At 37.6% G+C, this 20,805-nt stretch overlaps 3 protein-coding genes across 3 annotated transcripts; 2 read left to right on the top strand and 1 right to left on the bottom strand.

Annotated features, from left to right (window-relative positions):
* The first annotated feature begins 6,423 nt into the window (after positions 1–6,423).
* On the top strand, positions 6,424–7,335 carry LOC120578343 (glutathione S-transferase T3). The gene has a single exon (XM_039831020.1). The coding sequence runs from the start codon at positions 6,424–6,426 to the stop codon at positions 7,333–7,335; it is 912 nt and encodes a 303-aa protein (XP_039686954.1).
* Positions 7,336–7,956: 621 nt separating this feature from the next.
* LOC120578342 (uncharacterized) lies at positions 7,957–10,715 on the top strand. Its single transcript, XM_039831019.1, has 2 exons — positions 7,957–8,974; positions 10,588–10,715. Exons 1-2 carry the CDS (start codon positions 7,957–7,959, stop codon positions 10,713–10,715), a joined length of 1,146 nt encoding a protein of 381 aa, XP_039686953.1.
* Positions 10,716–12,591: 1,876 nt separating this feature from the next.
* LOC120578341 (cytochrome c oxidase subunit 1) lies at positions 12,592–13,322 on the bottom strand. Its single transcript, XM_039831018.1, has one exon. The coding sequence runs from the start codon at positions 13,264–13,266 to the stop codon at positions 12,592–12,594; it is 675 nt and encodes a 224-aa protein (XP_039686952.1). The 5' UTR covers positions 13,267–13,322.
* Between the last annotated feature and the right edge of the window lie 7,483 nt (positions 13,323–20,805).

Genomic DNA, 20,805 nt, shown 5'->3' with positions numbered 1-20,805 from the left:
TTCTTTAGATCATGATACATCTTCGTAGCTCCCGGATGAATACTCAAGCTACTTCTATGACTCTCTTCAAGAATCATCTTCTTAATCTCTTCATTGTCTGGGATACAAATTCTTCCTCGGAATCTCAACACACCTTGATCATCGATTTTAAAATCACTGTCTTCAGTCTGATCTCTAGCAATCAACAAGTCCACAAACTTTACATCAACTTTCTGTGCTTCCTTGATACCTTTCAGAAATTCACTATCAATCTTCAGCATACCCAGTTTCACACTCTGAGGTGACCATTCGCAAACCAAACTCATATCTCTAAACTGTTCAAGCAATTCGAACTCTCTGACCATCATGGCGGACATATGCAATGTCTTCCTACTCAAGGCATCTGCAACAACATTAGCTTTACCTGGATGATAATTCAAACCAAAGTCATAATCCTTCAACAATTCGAGCCATCTTCGCTGTCTCATATTCAATTCCTTCTGATCGAACAAATACTTCAAACTCTTGTGATCACTAAACACCTCAAATCTCGAACCATACAAGTAATGTCTCCATATCTTCAATACAAAGACTACAGCCGCCAACTCGAGATCATGCGTAGGATAATTCTTCTCATGAACTCTCAACTGTCTTGAAGCATAAGCTACCACTTTACCTTCTTGCATAAGTACACCTCCTAAACCCAACTTGGACGCATCACAATATACCACAAAAGGTTCATCCGACTTCGGCAAAATTAACACTGGAGCAGTCGTCAACCGTTTCTTCAATTCACCGAAACTTTTCTCACAATGAACGTCCCACACAAAAGTTTTACCTTTACAAGTCAACTGCGTTAGCGGAAGAGCTAACTTAGAAAACCCTTCAATAAACCTTCTATAGTAACCAGCTAAACCCAAGAAACTTCTAATCTCAGTAACGGACTTTGGAGTCTCCCACCGTGATACCGCTTCAACTTTAGACGGATCCACTGCAATACCATCACCAGAAATAACATGGCCTAGAAAACTCACTTCTTTCAACCAGAATTCACACTTAGACAATTTAGCATAAAGCTTCTTCTCTTTCAACACTTGTAAGACAATCTTCAGATGCTCAGCATGTTCTTCTTCAGTCTTGGAGTAGATCAAAATATCGTCGATAAACACAACTACGAACCGATCCAAAAATGCATGGAAGATGCGATTCATATACTCCATAAACACTCCAGGTGCATTGGTCACACCGAAGGGCATAACTTTATATTCATAGTGACCATAACGCGTTCTGAAAGCCGTCTTCTGCATATCTTCGTCTTTTACTTTAATCTGGTGATAGCCTGATCTCAAATCAATCTTGCTGAAAACTCGTGCACCCACTAGCTGATCCATCAAATCATCAATTCTCGGAAGTGGATACCTATTCTTGATAGTTACCTTGTTCAACTGCCGATAATCAATACACAACCGCATACTACCATCTTTCTTCTTTACTAGCAAAACCGGCGCTCCCCAAGGTGAAACACTTGGTCTAACAAACTTCTTCTCAAGCAAGTCTTCCAACTGTTTCTTCAACTCAGATAACTCAGAAGCAGACATACGATAAGGTGCCATCGAGACCGGCTTCGTTCCAGGAACAAGATCAATAGAAAACTCAACTTCTCTCTCTGGAGGCACATCAGGAATCTCATCTGGAAAAACTTCAGGAAATTCACACACCACCGGTAACCTGTCAATCACTGCTTGATTCTCAATAGATATAGTAGCCATTAACGAAAACATCAAGATACCGTCGCGTTCCAGTTGCTTCAGCTGCTTAGTAGATAAAAACTCTGCACCACTTTCCTCTTCGACGGAAGAGAAATGCACTGACTTGCTAAAACAATTAATAAGAACGTGGTTGTACTCTAACCAGTTCATACCCAAAATCACATCCATACCACTCAAAGGTAGACAAACTAAATCCATTTCAAAATCACGACCAAACATAGACAAAGGACATTTCAAACATACGAGAGAAGTAGTCACCGAACCCTTAGCTGGAGTTTCGACAACCATCTCTCCATTCATATCAGACAAAACAAGACCCAAAGCAGAAACACAATCGAAAGCAATAAAACAATGCGTAGCACCAGTATCAATAATAGCAACTAAAGGAGTATTATTAATATAGCAAGTACCTCTGATCAAACGATCCTCATTCTCTGTCTGAGTCCCAGTCAAAGCAAAGACCCTACCAGTAGTCGGCGCCCTCTTAGGCTGAGTACACTGTGAACTAATGTGACCCTCTCCATTGCAATTAAAGCAAACAATGTCTGTACGGTTGCAATCAGCTACAACATGACCCTTCTTACCACACCGGACACACTTCTTGATTTCCTCAGGGCAGACGTTGCTCTTGTGGCCTTTCTCACCACAATTGAAACACACAATCTCTGCAGCATCCTTCTTCTTAGGCCGCCTAACATCGACCATCTTCTGTTTCCCTTTGTCAGCGGGGGCACTGTACGGCTTAGGACGACTCTGCTGTCCCTTGCCCTTCCTCTCATTCACTACCTTGTAGTGAGCCTTGGTATCCTCCTCATAGATCCTGCAGCTATTAACCAAGTCCTGAAAAACTCTCAGCTGTTGGTATCCAATCGCCCTCTTGATGTCGGGCCTCAAACCGTTCTCGAACTTGATGCATCTCGAGAACTCAGCATTCTCTGCAGTATAGTGCGGATAGAACTTAGACAGCTCCACGAACTTGGCAGCATACTCTGTCACGGACATATTTCCTTGCTTCAGCTCAAGGAATTCGATCTCTTTCTTCCCGCGAACATCTTCCGGAAAGTATCTTCTCAGGAACTCTCTCCTGAAAACAGCCCAAGTCACAACAGCTCCTTCCTGCTCGAGGGTAGGCAGAATAGCAACCCACCAGTCATCAGCTTCATCGGCCAGCTGATGAGTACCAAACCGCACCTTCTGATCTTCAGTGCACTGCATAACTCGGAAAATCCTCTCAATCTCCTTAAGCCACGTCTGGGCTCCATCAGGGTCATAACGTCCTTTGAAAGTCGGAGGGTTCTTCTTCATGAACATCTCCAACATCCTAGCTTCAGCATTTGCACCAGCATTCACGTTAGGTTGTTGTCCCACAGCTTGGGCAACAGCTTGTAGAGCAGCAGCTAACGCAGCATCATTCCTTCCAGCCATTTCGGATATTCTACAAAAGTAGCAACAATCAACATAAGATAGTAATATAAATATTACTAAGACTCGACACGACTCTCTAATTGACCGGACGGATCGACCTGCTCTGATACCAATTGTAACACCCCGTTTTCCCAATATACAAATTTCTTAAACAATTATCAGAGTAAAAACCATAAACGGGATATCACATAGAAACGTAATCCAAAACAGTTAAATAATGATTTAACCTTCACAAATATCTTTAACATAGCAGCGGAAAATCATAAACATAAATCATAAACGTTTTCGGCACGCAGGCCCAATAAGTATCTCAAAAGAGTTTATCAAAACATAAGCAGTTCACGTAAAAGAATGAAGCATGTTATAGCATTAAACCCCATCCCGTTACGTATCAGAGCGACCTAGACGACACAGTGAAGGCAAGGCCAACTCACGAAGCAACTGCACACTAAGCACGATCACCTGCAAGTTACCCATACGAAGGGCAACATTTTCAAGCAGAAGGGGTGAGATTTCATAATAAAATAACATTAATCAATGTAATTGTGAATCATAAATTAACATCAATCATTCCATTATTAACTTTGCATAAATGCTAAACAGTTATCACGTAATCACATATCCAATCATTATAAACAACATAACATAATCAAATAACACTTATCACATAATCACATATCCATTCATTATCAACAAGGCATCTTAATCATGACAATGTGACAATGCTCCTAGACTCCTTATATGCATGTGGTACCAATCGTCATCATAAGTATTAATATACTTTAATCGTGCGGAGGACAAAGCTCCTATAAAACGTGCGGAGGACAAAGCTCCTAATTTTCGTGGTGAGGACTAAGCTCAATGATATGCTATGCATGGACACATATGAACAAAACATCATAATCATCGTAATCATGTGCATTCAATAACTTGATGCAAAACGTCATCATTTTCCTTATATTCATATATAAACATTGCATACTCAGTTAAATAACAGCAGCAGCATAGTCAAGTCGCATAACAGCAAGGAGATATCAATATATCAACAACAATTTACTAGAATCATAATCATTTCAATTATATCTTACATATTGCATAATACCTTAATCATGCTCAAATAATATCAACTTAACTCAATAGCTTTACAGACTGCATTAAACGTTATCATAAGGTTTCATTACCAATTAGGGGTTCACTCTGGACTAAAAAGTGCGACACAGATCGCACAAACACATAATCAAGTTCATCCTGGTTGTACTCGCGAGGCGAGAGTACTTACTCGCCATGGCGAGCACCACTCAACTCACAAACTAAGCTTGTTCTAGGTTCCCTCTGATCCTACATTCATTCCTAATCAATACTAGGTAAGTTCAGGTACTCAAAGGCATACAAGATTCAACTAAAAAGGTCGAAACACGAAATATGACATGCACTCTGCCTAAGCTCGCGAGGCGAGGAAGGTTGCTCGCCATGGCGAGTTGCACCAAACAACTCGCGAGGCGAAGGAAAGGGGCTCGCGTGGCGAGCGATGAAGTTCACCACTCGCGAGGCGAGGATCATCACTCGCCGTGGCGAGCGATGAACAGAAGCACGGGCAGACTAGGGTTTTTCTCAAAAATCCATCACACAACATGGTTCAAAGCCTAATTTTGATTCCAGAATTCATCCTAAACATATTCTAAGGTTATAGGACGGTTCTTACATCAATCTAAACAAGTTTTACCGTTTGATCATCAATTTTTAGGGTTTTAACCTAATTCCAAAACTTTTCTAAATCAATCCTAACTTTGTCAATTAATCATCAGAATTACAACAATCAATGCTATTGAATTACTAGTCTCACCCTTACCTGGTTATGAAGAAATCGCAGCACTCTACCTTGGTTCCTCTAGACTTGGCTTTTTCTCCCTTTTCCAAAAGTTTTCACGTACAATGAGTTTCTAAAATATTAGGTCTTCTCCTATTTATACCTCTTTCTAATAACTTATCTTATCTCACTTTCTCCCCCAAAACTATCTAAAATATCAAAACAGCCCTCAACTAAATATTTTTCAAATCTTTATCTTATTTAACAATAAAATAAATTCTATAATCTTATCAATTCCTCCAAAACTCATAACCTAACACGTCATCAATCAAATCACCAAAATCACCACAATTTATCAAAACATATCAAAATCATACATATATTATATAAATATAATATAATCACTTAAACTCGATTAAATAACTATTAAACGAAAGTGGGCGTTACAAACAAGAGAAAGGATCAGCTTGCATGTATGATAAGTGAACAAAGGAGAAGGAGATGGTGGTGGTGATGGTAGAGATGAGATAGGGGGCTGATGATCAATAGATAAAAGAAGTTCAGAGAAGGTTTGGTCTGGTTTAGCCATTTTTGGGTGTGGTTTTGACAATGGAGAAGCTTAGTAAAGATATGGTTTTTATGGAGAAGAGGAGAGATTGGAAGAAAAAGGATGATAAGTTGAGTTGATGTTTTGAGCAGAGTTTTGTTACGTATTTAGAAGAAAAAAAATGATGATTTCTTATGTTAGACCATATGCAATGGTGTGTTTAATGAAGCATTCAACACCAATTTCCTTTGCAATGGTGTGTTTAAAGTGTGTTGAATGAGGGAAGAGAAGAGAGAGAAGGTGAATCCATTAAACACAATTTAACTCTGCCCGGCCGGACACATGGCGACGCGAGATTTGTTGAAAACTGGCGCGTGCGTTACACGCGCAGACAAGGCGCGTGACGCGTCAGACGTGCGGAGAGAGAAAGATTTTTTGGATAGATAATGACACGTGGCACGTTTTAATTGGCTGTCCGGATTCTTATCATTTTCATAATTTAACCTCAATTATTTCGTTGTAAATTAATTTAAAAAAAAAAAAAATTATACCAAAATTCATGATTTTTTTTTCTCTATAAATAGAGACTTGGTTCATTTGATTTGGACACAGAAAAAAAAACCAAGTTTTTCACTATCTTCTTCTTATTATTATCTTTCTATTAGCAAACTAATTGAAGTTTTAATCTTATTTTTAGTGAAATGGATCCCAATAATAACCATTTCAACAACCAAAATTATTCTAATTACCCATTTAACTACGAAAATCCCAACAATTATCCAAATCCAAATCAATTTTTCAACCAACGTCCTCAAAACATACCTAATTTTGGTTTTCCACCAAATTTCAACCAATCATCCTCTGTTCCAAACTTTCATCCATATTATGGATCTATGATGAGATATCCATCTCAAACCCCGTTTAATGGTTCTATGCCAATGGAGAATGATAATTTTCACAATGTTGGTGCAACTCAATATCCTGAATTTTCAACACAAATAACTCCTCGTGGCATGGCAATTGCTGATGAAGTCACTCCAGAAGATTCAACTCCTAAGAGCAAGAGAAGTAAGGAACCAGCATGGAACACTCAACAAAATTTGGTTCTAATTAGTGCATGGATTAAATATGGAACAAGCAGTGTTGTCGGGAGAAACCAGAGAGGAGAAACATATTGGGGTAAAATTGCTGAGTATTGTAATGAGTATAGCTCATTCGATTCTCCCCGCGATCTAGTTGCCTGCCGAAACCATTTTAATTATATGAGCAAAATAATAAATAAATGGATTGGTGCTTATGAAAGCGCTAAGCGTATGCAAGGAAGCGGTTGGTCGGAAGATGATGTTTTGACAAAAGCGCATGAATTGTTTGCAGGTGGGAAGAATATTCAATTTACTTTGAATGAAGAATGGCACGCTCTCCGTGATCAACCACGTTATGGTAGTCAGATGGGAGGAAATGTTGGGTCAGGGAGTAGTGGATCTAAGAGATCTCACGAGGACTCTGTAGGATCTAGTGCTCGTCCAATGGGTAGGGAGGCAGCTAAAAAAAAAGGTAAAATGAAAAGCAAGGGCGAGACATTGGAGAAGGTGGAAAAGGAATGGGTTCAATTCAAAGAATTAAAAGAGCAAGAGATTGAACAATTGAAAGAGTTAAATTTGGTGAAACAACAGAAAAACAAGTTGCTGCAAGAAAAGACTCAAGCTAAAAAAATGAAAATGTATCTAAAGTTAAGGGACGAAGAGCATCTCGATGACCGGAAGAAGGAGCTGTTGGAGAAGTTGGAGCGTGAGCTGTTTGAAAATTAATTTTAATCAAATATTTGTTTGTATTCAGTCAACATTATCAGTGTTGTCTAGTCCCGACTGTTTGCTTTAATATTTGTCAGTGTTGTCTAGTCCGTAGTGTTTGCTTTAATATTTGTCAGTGTTGTTTAGTCCGTAGTGTTTGCTTTAATAATTATAAGAGTTTTGTCTAGTCCTCACTGTTTGCTTTAATAGTTATCAGAGTGTTGTCTAGTCCCCAATGTTTACTTTAATAATTGTCAGTGTTGTCTAGTCCCCGTGACTTGTTTGCTTTAATAATTATAAGAGTTTTGTCTAGTCCTCACTGTTTGCTTTAATAATTATCAGAGTTTTGTCTAGTCCTCACTGTTTGCTTTAATAGTTATCAGAGTGTTGTCTAGTCCCCAATGTTTACTTTAATAATTGTCAGTGTTGTCTAGTCCCCGTGACTTATTTGCTTTAATAATTATGTCCACTGTGTGCCCATTATTTCACCTACTATAACTTATTTCAAATCCGTCAATGTCCACCACACAATGTACTTATATATAGGGACTCATATCTACTTTCAATTTCACAAGTCTCATTAAAATCTACTTTCAATTTCACAAATCTCATTCATATCTTCTTCCAAAAAACCTATCAATGGATCCTTTTGATTTGGAAGCCTACTTCCAAAAACGTGATGCTGAAGACACGTATATGGTCAACCGATTTATTCAGCGTCGAAAACAAATAGAGGAAGGTAGTGGATCTCGTAGTAGAAAATATTTAAAGAGAGATCATGCAGGGGCAAACCAAAGACTCATTGACGACTACTTTGCCAATGAGCCTACATATGACGATGCAATGTTTCGTCGTCGGTACCGGATGCAAAAACATGTCTTCCTTCGAATCGTTGGAGACCTTTCAAGTAGTGATAACTACTTCACCCAACGAGTTGATGCCGCCAACAAAGAAGGTATATCACCGTTAGCAAAATGTACCACAGCAATGCGAATGTTAGCATATGGTGTGGCAGCAGATGCGGTAGATGAATACATAAAAATAGGAGGTACTACAGCATTGGAGTGCTTACGTAGATTCTGTAAAGGAATCATACGACTGTATGAGCAAGTGTATCTGAGAGCACCAACCCAAGATGACCTTCAAAGAATACTACATGTTAGTGAAATGCGGGGGTTCCCAGGGATGATCGGGAGTATTGACTGCATGCACTGGGAGTGGAAAAATTGTCCTAAAGCATGGGAAGGTCAATTCACCAGGGGGGATAAGGGAACCACCACAGTTATTCTTGAAGCAGTTGCATCTCATGATCTATGGATCTGGCATGCCTTTTTTGGATGTCCGGGAACGTTGAACGATATAAACGTTCTAGACCGGTCACCAGTGTTCGATGATGTGGAACAGGGAAAGACTCCAAGGGTGAATTACTTTGTGAATCAACGTCCCTATAATATGACATACTATCTAGCTGATGGTATCTACCCTTCTTACCCAACTTTCGTCAAATCAATTAGGCTTCCTCAAAGTGAACCCGATAAGTTATTTGCAAAACATCAAGAGAGCTGTCGGAAGGACATCGAACGTGCTTTTGGAGTGCTTCAAGCTCGATTTAAAATCATCCGTGAACCAGCTCGCTTGTGGGACATAGCTGATTTGGGTATAATCATGAGGTCATGCATCATATTACATAATATGATTGTTGAGGATGAACGAGATACATATGCTCAACGTTGGACCGATTTTGAGCAATCTGAGGGAAGTGGATCTAGTACACAGCAACCATACTCGACCGAGGTGTTACCCACATTTGCAAATCATGTGCGTGCTAGATCCGAGTTGCGTGATCCAAATGTTCATCACGAATTGCAAGCAGATCTAGTGAAGCACATATGGACAAAATTTGGAATGTTTCATGATTGAAGATGATTTGTATTGTACTAAATTATTTGTGTGTTGTGTGCTTGTTTGTTGTCTTGCATTTTAAGCTATTTGTGTGTTGCGTGCTTAGTTTGTTGTATTGCATTTTAAGTTAAGAAAATATAAATAAATTATTTAAATAAATTTTGTTTTTACAAAAAAATAAAATTAAGTGTATCTTTATTTTAATTTAATTATAATCGATAATTTTAATTTTATGTAATTATAAAAACAAAAATATAAATTAAATAAAGAATAAGAAATAAAAGGTGGTGGGGTAGGGTGTTGAATGAAAAAACTATTGGAGAGGTAAAAATTGAATGAGTGTTGAATTAAGAGAGAGAAAATGATGTGGAGTGTTGGGAATTGAAAAAGTGGGTGTTGAATGGTATTATTGTGTTGAACCATTGTACATGGTCTTAGCATTTTGATTAAGGGAAGATTAAAGGAATGGACGGCTGATATCTGTTTAAGTGAGGAGCTTGTCAGATTTATGTTGGGAAACGGAAGAGAGAAGCGCGTGAGTTGAGAGAATCAAGAGAAGAGAAAAAATATTTGAGTATTTTGTGGAGAGATTGAACCGATTTTGGAGAAAAAATATTTGAAAATCAATGAGTATCCCTTCCTTCTTTTAAGATGCCGTGAGAGTAATAAAAAAAAATTAATTAATTAATTAATTTTAAGAAGGATTATTAATTATATTAAGTTTATTTTTTAAGAGTAAAAAACAATCTTCTACTAAAGGTTTTGTAAAGATATCAGCTAGTTGATCGTTTGTGTTAATAAAAACAAGTTCAACTTCTTTTTTACTCACATGATCACGAATAAAGTGATGCTTAATTTCGATGTGTTTTGATCTGGAATGTTGAATAGGATTTTTTGATAAATTTATAGCACTAGTATTATCGCATAATATTTGAATATTTGCGTACCTTAGAGAAAAATCTTCTAATTGATTTCTAATCCATAATACCTGAGAGCAGCAGTTTGCAGCGGAAATATATGCAGCTTTTGTGGTGGATAGTGCTATAGTGCTTTGTTTTCGACAACACCAGCTGACTAAAGCTTCTCCAAGTAGTTGACATGCGCCAATTGTACTTTTTCTTTCTATTTTATCTCCGGCGTAGTCAGCATCACAATATGCCATAAGATCAAAATGTGTTCCCTTTTTATACCATAGACCAACACTTGGAGTTCCTACAAGGTATCTCAAAATTCTTTTAATTGCGATGTAATGTGACTCTTTTGGTGCAGTTTGAAATCTAGCACATAGACCAACTGCAAAAACAATGTCAGGTCTACTGGCAGTTAAATATAAAAGGGAATCTATCATTCCTCTATATTCTTTTTCAGAAAAATCTTGCTTCTGCGTCATTCCTAATGCTAATGCAGGGTTAACAGACATCGATAAACGGAGCATAGCGAACCAGAGTCACTGTGATGTAAAATTGGCAAATATGCCTCTTTCACGGCGAGACTGACCAGGTCGCTTACGATCCGTTGGCAGAGCCTTCCAAGTCGGTTCCCACGAGATTCCCTGGTAAAGGGGGCGTGAGAGGGCTTGATATAGGTACCGATTGGCTAGTTTACGTATTAACCCCAATCTCTGACTTCTGAAAATTTGTGAACGTCAGACATAGGATCAGTTATGCTAGCAAACAAAGACGGAGAAATCCGTTTTGCTAACTTAATCGCTCTAGATAAACTAAAGAACGATAAGTAGAGTTTAACTAGCATATCAGCTTTCTCATCCCTTTTATATATAGATTTGTTGTCTATGAAAGGATGGTATGATCCTAAGGTAACCTGATCTAGTGAGTGATACGTGTACAGATAGTTTAGTATGAATATCATACGAGGTAATCCCACCGTACGCCTGTTGAAGTGTTACTGCGCACTGCTTCAGATATAAAGCAGTAAACAGAGCGCCGCGCCTGACCGGCGATTCAAACTACCTGCTTGGCAAAGAGGTATGCTCCGATACAGAGCTCCTTGGTTAGGTTAGACCATCAGTGACTACTAAAATAAACTTATTACACATTGACTTTAGTAGCCGAAGATCTTCCACCATTGGATGAGTCTAACTATAGATATCCTATAAAAAAAGTTTTCCAGATGGAAGCCTATTATCTAAATAGATAAGCTTCCTACGCTGGTTTGGTTACCTGCATGAGGCCGCTTGATATCATATCTTACCCCACCCGGGTGGCTTCCGCGTCACCCCCAGTTGCTCCATTCTGGATCCCTGAGTGATAGAATAGCTATAAGCTAGCCCACCTCACCTTGATGAGTTTCACTAAGAAACCGGGGGGTGCCTATTTGACTAACATAGGGCTCTGCCTTACCAAGCAGAGTGAGGTTAGAAACTCAAATTTTGTGATAGGACTGACCTGACCCTGGTGAGAACCAGCCTATCACGCCACCGAGGTTCCGCCTCGTTGGCCTTAGTCTTGCGATCTAAGGGTGAAGGAGTCATCCAGCCACCGGGATTGGTTACCCGGTTTACCCCTATCCGTATCTACATCTACGTCCTGATTGAGTTACATAGAAACTAAGAGAACTTGAAAGCAAGAGATCCAACAGGAATATTATTTAATTATATTTAGAAATAATATAGTTCAAAATCCCCCGAACCTCTGATCCGATAGCAGCTATAATATGCATCTACGACTAGCTACAGGAACTAGATGAAAACTTCTACAAAAGGGTATCGAAGAATGCATTCTGACATCGAGTCCTCAATCAATGTAGATGATTCAACAAGGTAGACCGAAGCAACTCGTCGATCAGCTATCACCACATCGTTGCCGAGAATGGCATAGCGATCAAACTAGTGCTAGTGACTGTCTACGGCTACGGCTTATGCCTTCACTCGGGGGGGAGCACCCATCCAAAAAGCGATTGGATCCGAGTCTATAAGTCATAAGAAAGCCTGTTCAAGCCATCTGTAAGGTGAATTATAACACATAAAGAAAAGATATCTCCTCAGAAGACGATTACGCGCATCTAGGAATTAATAGCAAGCACAGAAGCAGGAAAGCTAGCCACCGTGGAGTAGCATGAAATGCGCACCGAATCGTCTCTTTGCAGCAAATCGTCTGTTATTGAATCGACTGCTTGATAGAATAGGCGGTTATCTTTCTGTTAGCAAGAATCCGCTGTTAGAGAATACGCTTGAACTAATAGACGGATGGGATTGATTGATTCTAAATCCGCCGAAAGTCTTTTAGTCAACAAGTACGGATTTATAGACTGGCATCTTATCTTAGAATAAAGGTTTAAGAATCCAGATCAAGAATAGAAGTAGAAGCATGCTAGCCTAGCATAGAAAGAAGTCCCGAGTGAAAACGACTTTCCTTAGGATGAGCTTTTAGGGCAAAGTCTAAGGAGCTTATTCGTCGATAACAAGCCTTTATTCAAAAAAGGAATAGAACCGGAAAGCTTTGTTTGAAGGCTAAGGTCGTAGAGACAGATCCATATGCATATGTTAAGGGCATTCCATCCAGCGTAAGCATCTGGATAATCTGGAATGCGACGTGGCATACCCGAAAGCCCTAAGAAATGCATGGGAAAGAGGGTCAGATTAACCCCGAAAAAAGTGATCCAAAAATGGATTTGACCTAAAGTTTCAGGGTATGTCCGACCAAAGATTTTACCCACCCAATAGTGAAATCCTGCAAATAAAGCAAAAACGGCTCCCATAGAAAGTACATAATGGAAATGTGCAACCACATAATAAGTATCATGTAGAGCAATGTCTAGCCCTGAATTTGCCGGGACTATTCCAGTGAGTCCTCCTATGGTGAACAAAAAGATGAACCCTACAGCAAATAACATGGGTGTTTTGTATTGTATCGAACCCCCCCACATGGTAGCGATCCAACTAAATATTTTAATTCCTGTGGGGACAGCTATGATCATGGTAGCAGCGGTGAAGTAGGCACGGGTATCAACGTCTAAGCCCACAGTAAACATATGATGAGCCCAAACAAGAAATCCAAGAACACCTATACTGATCATGGCATAAACCATGCCTAGATACCCGAAGACCGGTTTTCCCGAAAAAGTCGAAACGATATGACTTATGATACCAATGATATATTGAGTTTGAGGATTATGTACAAGAGTCCAAACTTGATTTTTTTTCAAATTGATGTAGTTCTTCTTTCATTGCTTCGACCCATGATTCATCAATAATTGCTTCCTTTATTGATTTTGGTTCAATTTGTGAGATCATTGCGAAGTCATTTGTTTGAAAGGATCTTCTTGTTCTTAATCCATCTGTGGTTTCATTAATAATTTGTTCTTGAGGGTGATGATCTACGATTCTCCATGATTTTGGAGGACTTAGAGAAACTTCTTCATTTGATGATTGTTGTTGAATTTTTTCGTTGTCAGGGTTGATCTGACTTACTTCCTCATCTTCTTCAAAAATTCTTTCTTGAGTCTCAAGTTCCTCAAATTCATCAAATTTTATGTGCATACTTTCTTCTAGAACTTTTGTTCTCAAGTTATACACCCTATAAGCTTTTGAAGTAGCAGAGTAACCAAGAAATATAGCTTTGTCTGACTTTGAATCAAATTTTTCTAGGTTATCTTTGTTGTTTAAAATATAACAATAGCATCCAAAAATATGAAAATAAGAAATGTCTGGCTTTCTTTCTTTCCAGAGTTCATACGGGGTTTTGTTTAAAACTTTTCTTATTGAAACTCTGTTTAAAATGTAGCAAGATGTATTTATGGCTTCTGCCCAAAAATATTTCTCAACATTTGATTCATTTAAAATAGTTCTTGCCATTTCTTGCAAAGTTCTATTTTTTCTTTCAACAAATCCATTTTGTTGAGGAGTTCTAGGACAAGAAAAATTATGAGATATTCCATTATCACTGAAAAATTGTTCAAAAGAGGCATTTTCAAATTCTCCTCCATGATCACTTCTTCCTGCGATAATGTTCATTTCTTTCTCATTTTGAATTTTTTTGCAAAAGGTTTGAAAAGCTTCAAAAGAATCATTTTTATGTTTCAAAAATAAAACCCAAGTGAATCTGGAAAAAACATCAACGATTACAAAGCCATATTTTTTGCCACCAAGACTTTCCATTGAGATAGGTCCAAATAAATCTATGTGAAGTAGTTCAAGAGGCCTTTTTGTTAAAATGAATTCTTTGGGAGGAAAACTACTTTTGACTTGTTTTCCTCTGACGCATGCTTCACATATTTTATCCTTCTCATAGTTAATCTTAGGAAGTCCTCTTACTAGATCAAGTTTTGATATTCTGGAAATTGTTTCCATACTTATATGGCCTGCCCTTTTATGCCAAATCCATTTATCCCTTTCAAGGGATATAAAACATGATTCGACATGGATTTCATCTAAGTATAGAGTGTAGACATTTTTATTTCTTGATCCGGTAAATAGGATTTTTCCTGAAGATATTTGTCTTACTTCGCATGTGTGAGGTTTGAATATTACTTCAAGACCACTGTCACACAATTGACTGATGCTAATTAGGTTATGTTTTAATCCTTCTACATATTGAACATTTTCAATTTTAGCAGAATTTATCTTACCAATAACACCTATACCTTTAATCCGAGATTTTTCATTATTACCGAAGGTTACCAATCCTCCTTCCTTTTTGGTGAAGGAGAGAAAGCTTTGTTTATCTCCAGTCATATGTCTTGAGCATCCACTGTCCAAGTACCAGGGCTTTTTCTTGACTGTTATGAGACATTCCTGCAGTAGATGTTAGTAATACCTTGGGTACCCATATTTTTTTGGGTCCTTGATGGTTAGTGTTATTAAGAGTTACCTTTTTATGAAAATGAGTGTAATTATTTTTCAATTTTTGTGACGCTAATCTCTTTCTTTTTCTGAAACAAAAAGGTTCAAGGTGTCCATATTTTTCAATTTTCTTTTTAATTATAAAACATTTTCTTTTAAAATGATGTTTTCCTTTTGAGAGTTATTTTTGTTTTCAGAGACTTCTTTTGATTGAGAATGTTGAATATTTTTAATCAGATCTTTGCTTTCTTTTTCCAAGATTTCCTTTTCCTTTCTTAGTTCAAGATTTTCATTTCTTAATCTTTCACATTCTTGTTCCAACATTTGAGAACTGTAAAAAAGATTATCAAACAAATGTTCAGTTTTTTTGCATGATAAGCAAGGATCAGGATTTACCTCTTCATTATCTGATTTTGCCATTAAGCAAAGATCTGCTTGTTCATCTTCATTTGTTAGTTCTTCTGGTTCATCCCACGTAGTCATGAAGGATTTTTGATTTGTTTGAAGGTTTCTTGATTTTCTTTTGTTTATAGGACATTCATTTTTGTAGTGTCCCAGTTTGTATCACCCGTAATAGGTAACTTGACTTTTGTCAAGTTCAGTCTTTGCATTTTCTTTTCTGGCTGGAAAGTTTCTTTTGTTTTGATCTCTTCTTTGAATCATTCTCTGAAGTTTTCTGGTGAGAAGAATGATTTGATCTTGATGATCTTCTTCATCAAGTTCTTATTCATTTCAAGTTCTTGATTTAGTGATTCTTGATTTGTTTTGAGTGCAATCATTTTGCTTTTGTTTGAGGATTTATCCTCTTGCAAAAGAACTTCATGAGCTTTTAGAGATCCAATAAGATCTTCTAATCTGAGTTTTTTCAGATCTTTTGCTTCTGTTATGGCTGTTACAATATGTCTCCAAGATCTTGGGAGACATCTTAAAATTTTTCTTACTCTTTCATGGATTGTAAAATCCTTTTCAAGAGAGCGTAACTCATTCATAATGATAGTAAACCTTCCATACATTTCATCTATGGTTTCAGTTTCTTTCATTTCGAATAGTTCAAACTTTCGAACACCAATGTCAATTCTTGTTTCTTTTACGTGACCGGTGCCTTCATGATGTACCTTTAATGTATCCCAAATTTCTTTGGCATTTTTGCATTCTTGTACTCTATCATATTCTTCCCTGCTTAACGCCATGGTTAGAAATAGTTTAACTTTAAAATTTAATAACATGCGCTTACCTTCTTCTTCTGACCAGTCTTCCTTTTTCTTTTCATTTAGATCTTCATCATATGGAATATAGTTTCCATTTTCAACTACAGTCCACATGTGATTATCCTTTGATTGTAAAAATAATTCCATTTTTCCTTTCCAGTAATAATAGTCTGTTCCTTCAAAAAGTGGTGGTCTGTTTGAAGAACCTCCTTCGGACATAAATTTTATTTTAGACATATTTTATATTCTTGATTCTTCTACACCATTGGGTGTTTAGGCTTTGAATTTTCTACATCGTTGGGTGTTTAGGCTTTGAAGTTTCTTTTACACCGTTGGGTGTTTAGGTTTTGAATTTTCTTCCTTCTACATCGTTGGGTGTTTAGGTTGTGTTGAGACTTATCTTCTGGATCTTTTCCTCCTGCACCGTTGGGCGCGTAGGCCTTTTTAGAGGCAGTGCTCTGGTACCAATTGAAGTAAAATATTTTCACAAGAAAGGAGGGTTTGAATTGTGACCTGTTTAAAATTTTGTCTAATAAAAATTTTCTTTTAATTTAACAATCACAATTAGTTGGTTAGTAAATAATGACAATAATAATTGTGAGGTGTGTGATTTTTAACAATAAATTAAAAGTAAGTAGGGAGAGGGAAATGACACACAAAAGTTATCGTGGTTCGCCAAACACCGGCAACTTCCACTCCCCACACAAGTGTGAGATTATCCACTAGGTAGTTGTGTTAAGTAACGTTAACCACAACTCCTCTTTTCCTTTTTCACAAATGAGTAACCTTTACCCTTGCTAGATCCGACTGATCTTTCCTGCAAACGAGCAAATCTACCTTTGCTTTTACACCTAAAAGATCAAACGAGTACAAATCACCCTTGCTAGATCCTTCATATCTTTTCCTACAAACGAGTGATTTTACCCTTGTCTTTTTACACACTTGTTACTTATAAGCTTTACAATCTAATAAGAAATAACTTCTTACTTGGACCAAAATAAAATATTTGTAGTAAAAACTAAAAAGAGCTCAAAACAAAAAAGCAATTTTTAGAACACTGAAACAAACTAAAAATGAGAGAGCTTTTGCTTTGATGTATGCTTGAATTCTTTCTCAAAAATTTGGTGCTGAGCTTATGCCAAGAGCTTGGTATTTATAGGCAAATAAAATTGCATCTTGCTTGCCACCTATTGCATGAGGAGCGTGTGTCTCATGCCTGTTCTTTCTTTCTTTACGTTTGCAAATTTTCCATGGTTCCAGATGTGCACAATTAGCCAACAAGAAAGAACCTTGTTTTAGTTACTATCCATTCATTTTCTTCCACGTGTGCTTACCAAAAGATATTATTTATCAAAGCTTTGCTCCTTCTCACGTGTAGAATTATTTGAGCAAAACAGCTCACTATGTATCATTCAATTCCACGTGTAGTAGCTTGTGTATTGGCAAAAGAGAATATCCAATTTGTATTGCTTGCCACCCTTTTTCCTTCTTTCCATTTACAGCTAAAAGAGCAAGTTTGTTTGTACTTGCTTTCCTCTTTTGATTGGATGTGTAGTGGTTTTGGAGACATAGCAAAACCAAAACTAAAACCACTTGTAGTATGTGTATGTGCCAACATGTTGCTCAATTTTGGGCAAGTATATCCAATTTCATCCATTGCATTCTTATCCATTAATTTCTTGCTTTGTCCATTGTATGAGATACTCAAATACTTTTTAGGGAACTAGTTATATCAATCTTTTGAGCTTAAGTTCCTGCAACTAAAAATACTCATACAAAGATGTTAAATACAATGATATCAGAATCCATTTATAAAATAAAATTGAAATATATTTTTTCATCTTTAAAACTAAAATATGGATTTATGAATATTTTCTCAACAGGAACAACGCCTATCCCATGAATCCACTCTCTTCCTAACAACAAGTTGAAGTTAGCTTTGGATAGGACCACCATGAAAAAAGTTGGTATGACTAAAGTTCCCACCATTAGACTCACTTGAAGAGCACCAAGGGAATGACCAGCCTTTCCTACATAATTTGATTGAATTACATTATGAGGCTTAAAATCTTTGTCGGTCTTGCCAATCCTTTTAAGTAGGGATTGAGGCATCAGATTGACAGCAGCACCACCATCGCCCAACACTTTGTTGATACCAATATCATCCACTTTGGCTTGAATGAACAAAGGTTTAATATGACTCTTCATTGAATCATCAGGCTGTTCAAATATGGCTTTCTGATTATCTTCAGATACATCATTCAATAAGTAGCACATGGGTTTGTATTCTTCCATGTCCTTGGGATCGAACTTTTACTCTGAATCATCGACTTCAGATATCATATCATATTCAGCTGGTAAAATGGAAACCAAATTGCATATGACATCGAAGTCTGGTTCTGAATCTGTAAATCTTGATCCTAACTCATCATCTTCATTAGGATCCTCCTCGACTAAAGGAAGAGACAACCTCTCTTTTATTGGTCTTCTTCTTGATTCGACCATTCTCTGATCACCCTTTGGGTCAACAGTCTCATCTTCAAGGCTTGTAGAAATGTCTTCCTTAGATCTCTGGTACCTTCTCCATTGAGTTCTTATCATGGGATTATTTCCCTTGTAGTTGTTGCTATAAGCAAACTTCTTCGACTCAAAGGTAGTACCATTTTTGTTATTATCAACAACACTGGTGGTTCTTTTCACCGCATTGTTCTTACCATGTTGCACATTCTTATGGGTAGATTGAACCCATTTTTGGTTGGGTGCATAAGGGACTAAAGCTTTTCCTTGACCACTTTTATTGACATAATTGGTGGTCGAAGAGTTATTGATGAAAGGAATATAACTCTTTGTAAAGGAAAACTTAGGTCTATGATCACTAGACCACTTTCCCCTTTTCTTAGGTTTTGGGATGGAACCTTTGAGGCCTTTAGTTGCCTCTTTGTCAAACATAGCACTACATCTAGGGCAGAGCATTACCTTAGAATTCTTCAGCCTGCATCGATTGAGGAAATCAATCAATTATTCTTCAGCTGTAGGATAGGCTGTTTTTAAATTCTCGTCGAACTGAGTATGGAGCAATCTCTTCGACGTGTTTTGCATCTTTAGTGATGCCCACCATTTGGGATTCCGCAACCTCGGCTTCTGCTTCTACTTCTTCTTCGACTGACAGGTTTTAAACAACATTCATAATTGCTTTGACCATATTGCAGCCTGCAATGTCAGTGTACATCATACTCGCATCTCTCAAGGGACCATAGTCTACTTGCATTTGAGGCTTTGGCTTGTTTCCAAATTTCAATTTGCCTTCACTAAGACCCTTCTGAACCAAATCCCTGAAAATAGAACATTGAGAGGTGTTATGTCCTAAGAAGTTATGGTATTTACAAAAACCTCTTTTATGACCATCAACAACTAGTGGTGGGATTTTTACATCCTTAGGTTCTACCACTTGACCATCAACAACTAAGAGATCATAAATCTCGTCGCACTTGGTTACATCGAACGTATATGTCTTGGGGACATATCTTTCATTGCTTGTTTCGACATGATTATTCCCATCGGAGGACCTTAATGATTTACATGTATAAGGGGGCCCTGGTTTCAGTTCAGCAATGTCAACCTCCTCTATTTCGACATCGCCAAAATCTATGTAGAATTCTTGGTTTCTTTCGTCTGATGTGATATAAGCAACCTTTTCTTTCCTAAAATGTTTGAGTTCTGGCTTTCTCAGCCTTTAGTCTTTCGACATGTTGAACTCTATAGGCCAATTGGGCCATATCTCTCAAGTGTTGAGTGTCTAATTTCTTCCGAATGGAATAATCTAGGCCACTAGCGGCCATTTCGACTAACTCATGTTCATGCACTTGAGTGAAATATCTTGCCTTTAACAATCTTAATCTATTGAAATAATCATCAATGGATTCGGTGGAATTCCTCTTGACACTCGCCAATTCTTTTAGACTTATCTTAGATTGGCCCATGTAATTGTTCATGGAATAACCTTTCTAACCATGTGAAGGCCTTCTTTGTTAGAGAATCGGGGAAGAATTTCAACCTCAAATTCTCATCATTTGCTCGATCTCTTGCCTCCGTCAAATATCTTGTGATAGGTTCGACAGTGAACTCACTGGTATCCCCTGCAAATGTGGTGAACTTAGGGATTTTATAACCCCTAAGAAGTTCATATTGTAATATCAATTCCGACAAAGGAGAAACAAATTTTGGCCTATGCAGGCCAATATTTAAACCATTTTGAGCCATTATATTTTCGACCAAATTGGCTATATTGTTATGTACTCCTATGTTTTGTTGTTGGACATTTCTAACAACTTCATCGACATTATTATTTCTATCAACCAAGATCACTTCAGGTTGACCTTGTATTATTGGTTCGACCGGTTGGGGCTGAGGCACAAGTTGTTGCCTCTGAACCATCGGTTCAACTAACCGCAACAGTTGTTGATTTTGTATTTGTGAACCGGTTGGTAAACTGATTGCGGGGGTGCAAAGAAATATGCTATTCTCCTCATTTGTGTGGTTAAGGCTTGGTAACTCCGGTTTGTGTCCCTTATCAAAGGA

This window comes from Medicago truncatula, chromosome 2, assembly GCF_003473485.1.
Source record: "Medicago truncatula cultivar Jemalong A17 chromosome 2, MtrunA17r5.0-ANR, whole genome shotgun sequence".
NCBI classification, from domain to species: Eukaryota; Viridiplantae; Streptophyta; class Magnoliopsida; order Fabales; family Fabaceae; genus Medicago; species Medicago truncatula.
The sequence above is the reverse complement of the archived record's forward strand: the minus strand, read 5'-3'. Positions and strand labels throughout refer to the sequence as shown.

Excerpts from the sequence above, each read along its gene's own strand:
- LOC120578343 (XM_039831020.1), top strand. The coding sequence starts at position 6,424 with ATGAGATATCCATCTCAAACCCCGTTTAATGGTTCTATGCCAATGGAG.
- LOC120578342 (XM_039831019.1), top strand. The coding sequence starts at position 7,957 with ATGGATCCTTTTGATTTGGAAGCCTACTTCCAAAAACGTGATGCTGAA. Across the intron at positions 8,975-10,587 it reads GTGGGACATAGCTGATTTGG|AAAAATCTTGCTTCTGCGTC; the intron begins GTATAATCATGA and ends ATTCTTTTTCAG.
- LOC120578341 (XM_039831018.1), bottom strand. The coding sequence starts at position 13,266 with ATGGTTTATGCCATGATCAGTATAGGTGTTCTTGGATTTCTTGTTTGG.